This window comes from Lycium barbarum, chromosome 4, assembly GCF_019175385.1.
Source record: "Lycium barbarum isolate Lr01 chromosome 4, ASM1917538v2, whole genome shotgun sequence".
Lineage (NCBI taxonomy): Eukaryota > Viridiplantae > Streptophyta > Magnoliopsida > Solanales > Solanaceae > Lycium > Lycium barbarum.
This window is the reverse complement of record NC_083340.1, coordinates 47623109-47624752: the sequence shown is the minus strand read 5'-3', so window position 1 is coordinate 47624752 and position 1644 is coordinate 47623109. Positions and strand designations below refer to the sequence as shown.

The 1644-nt window shown below is 47.6% G+C and overlaps 1 protein-coding gene across 1 annotated transcript; it reads right to left on the bottom strand.

Moving 5' to 3' along the window:
- Positions 1 to 875: 875 nt before the first annotated feature.
- Positions 876 to 1337, bottom strand: LOC132637468 (uncharacterized). The gene has a single exon (XM_060354548.1). The coding sequence runs from the start codon at positions 1335 to 1337 to the stop codon at positions 876 to 878; it is 462 nt and encodes a 153-aa protein (XP_060210531.1).
- Between the last annotated feature and the right edge of the window lie 307 nt (positions 1338 to 1644).

Here is a 1644-nt window from a genome sequence, read left to right as displayed (position 1 = left end):
TCCCCACTGCTGTTACATCTCATTAGTTTGTTCCCCGTCTGGAAATCCTTCATATAAAAACCAAACGGGTCAAATTCAACAGAAACCCAGTTATCAGTGGCAAATTTTTAGACGGAGAAAAGATTTTTAATGAGCTTGGGTGCATGCAACACATTATTTAAGGTGAGAGGGAGGTGTGGAGGTGAGAGAGTAGTATTCCCGTAACCATGAATTGGAATGACATGCCCATTACCAACAACAATGCGATGATTACTATTGCTCAAATTAAAATAAGATGAGAGTGTACCTTGGTCCGAGGTCATATGTGATGTGGCACCGGTATCCATATACCAATTTCCATCCGGTGGAGCGATAGAAAATGTATGCATTGCCGCCTCAATGTCCGTCGGAATGTAGCCAATATGGGGCTAGGCTACAGAGGTCGCGTAGGCCTGTTGCGGTTTGGGCCCGAGAATACTGGGTTGCATCGCCGGACGGGGCTGTTGCCGTGGAGCAGTCGGGTAGGGGCATGGTGGAGCAGCCCACTGTGGCGGCCACTGCCCATATGGGGGGTAGGGGAGGAGAACGTGATGCGGTTGCCACTGACTGGTACCGCCAGTCGGCTACTGGTTGGTGCCGCGGCCACCGTTCTAGTCACCCCCACCGCGACCATTATTGCGGTTTTGCCCATTGTTCCTTCCATTATTATTTTTCTTCTTGTTCTTGTTGTTATTATTTCTGCCATGATTGGTACTTGAAGAAATATTATGCTGAGGATTGGCGTTAACATGTTCCATGTTACCTGGTTGGGCACCGCCAGTAGAGGCAATAAAAGCATCATTCCCGCCGGCTTCTTTGGAGAGACGGTTTTTTAGAGTACGTTCCGCCAGTTTTATTCAGGATCGAACGCTTTCAAAAGGTGGTAGTGGGTCTTGATTTTGAACAAAATCCACCGTGCCAGAATAGGCCTCTGGAAGACCACCAATGAGCCGCAAGACAAGACGACTATTTGCCACCGGAGCATCCACATCAGCCAGCTTGTCCGCCAAGGTTTTCACGTGGTTGCAATACGCATCCGCACTTGATTTTTTTTTTAGAGAGACAGCAGCAAGTTCTTCCTCGAGATGGGTTGCCCTGGAACCCTTGTTATCTTGAAAAGTGGCCTCCAACCTCTGCCAGGCTTTCGCCGCGGTATCATCCTTCACCAATATGGCTTGAAGTAATTCAGGAGAGATCCTACCATATATCCACTGTAGGACTGCCGTATCAAGATGATCATAGAGTTCGTGATCAGCTGCCCGTAAGGCATCAATTTTGGCCTTAGTCGTGGCCTCTGTAGGAGTGATAATGTGATGCATCAGGTTATGCACCCGGGCTTGCACCTTAAATAACGCCACCTATGAATGATATGGACCATTTTCAATGTCCAATGTGAAAGGAACGGGAGATTTGGCATTAGTTATGGAGAGGGCAGAGTGAAACTTTGCGCCTGTGTCAGTCATGGTGGCTTTGAAGACGAAGGGAGGAAGAATAAGTGAGGAAGAAGAGGAACGAAGGGGAGAGAGGAGGTGTGGCGGCTAGGTTGTGATGGAAAAGGAAAACCTAGTCTGATACCATGTAGGAAATCAATTCCTTGATCAATTATAATGTTCTGTCATCAATATA

Coding starts and splice junctions, on each gene's coding strand:
- LOC132637468 (XM_060354548.1), bottom strand. CDS start 1,337: ATGCATCACATTATCACTCCTACAGAGGCCACGACTAAGGCCAAAATT.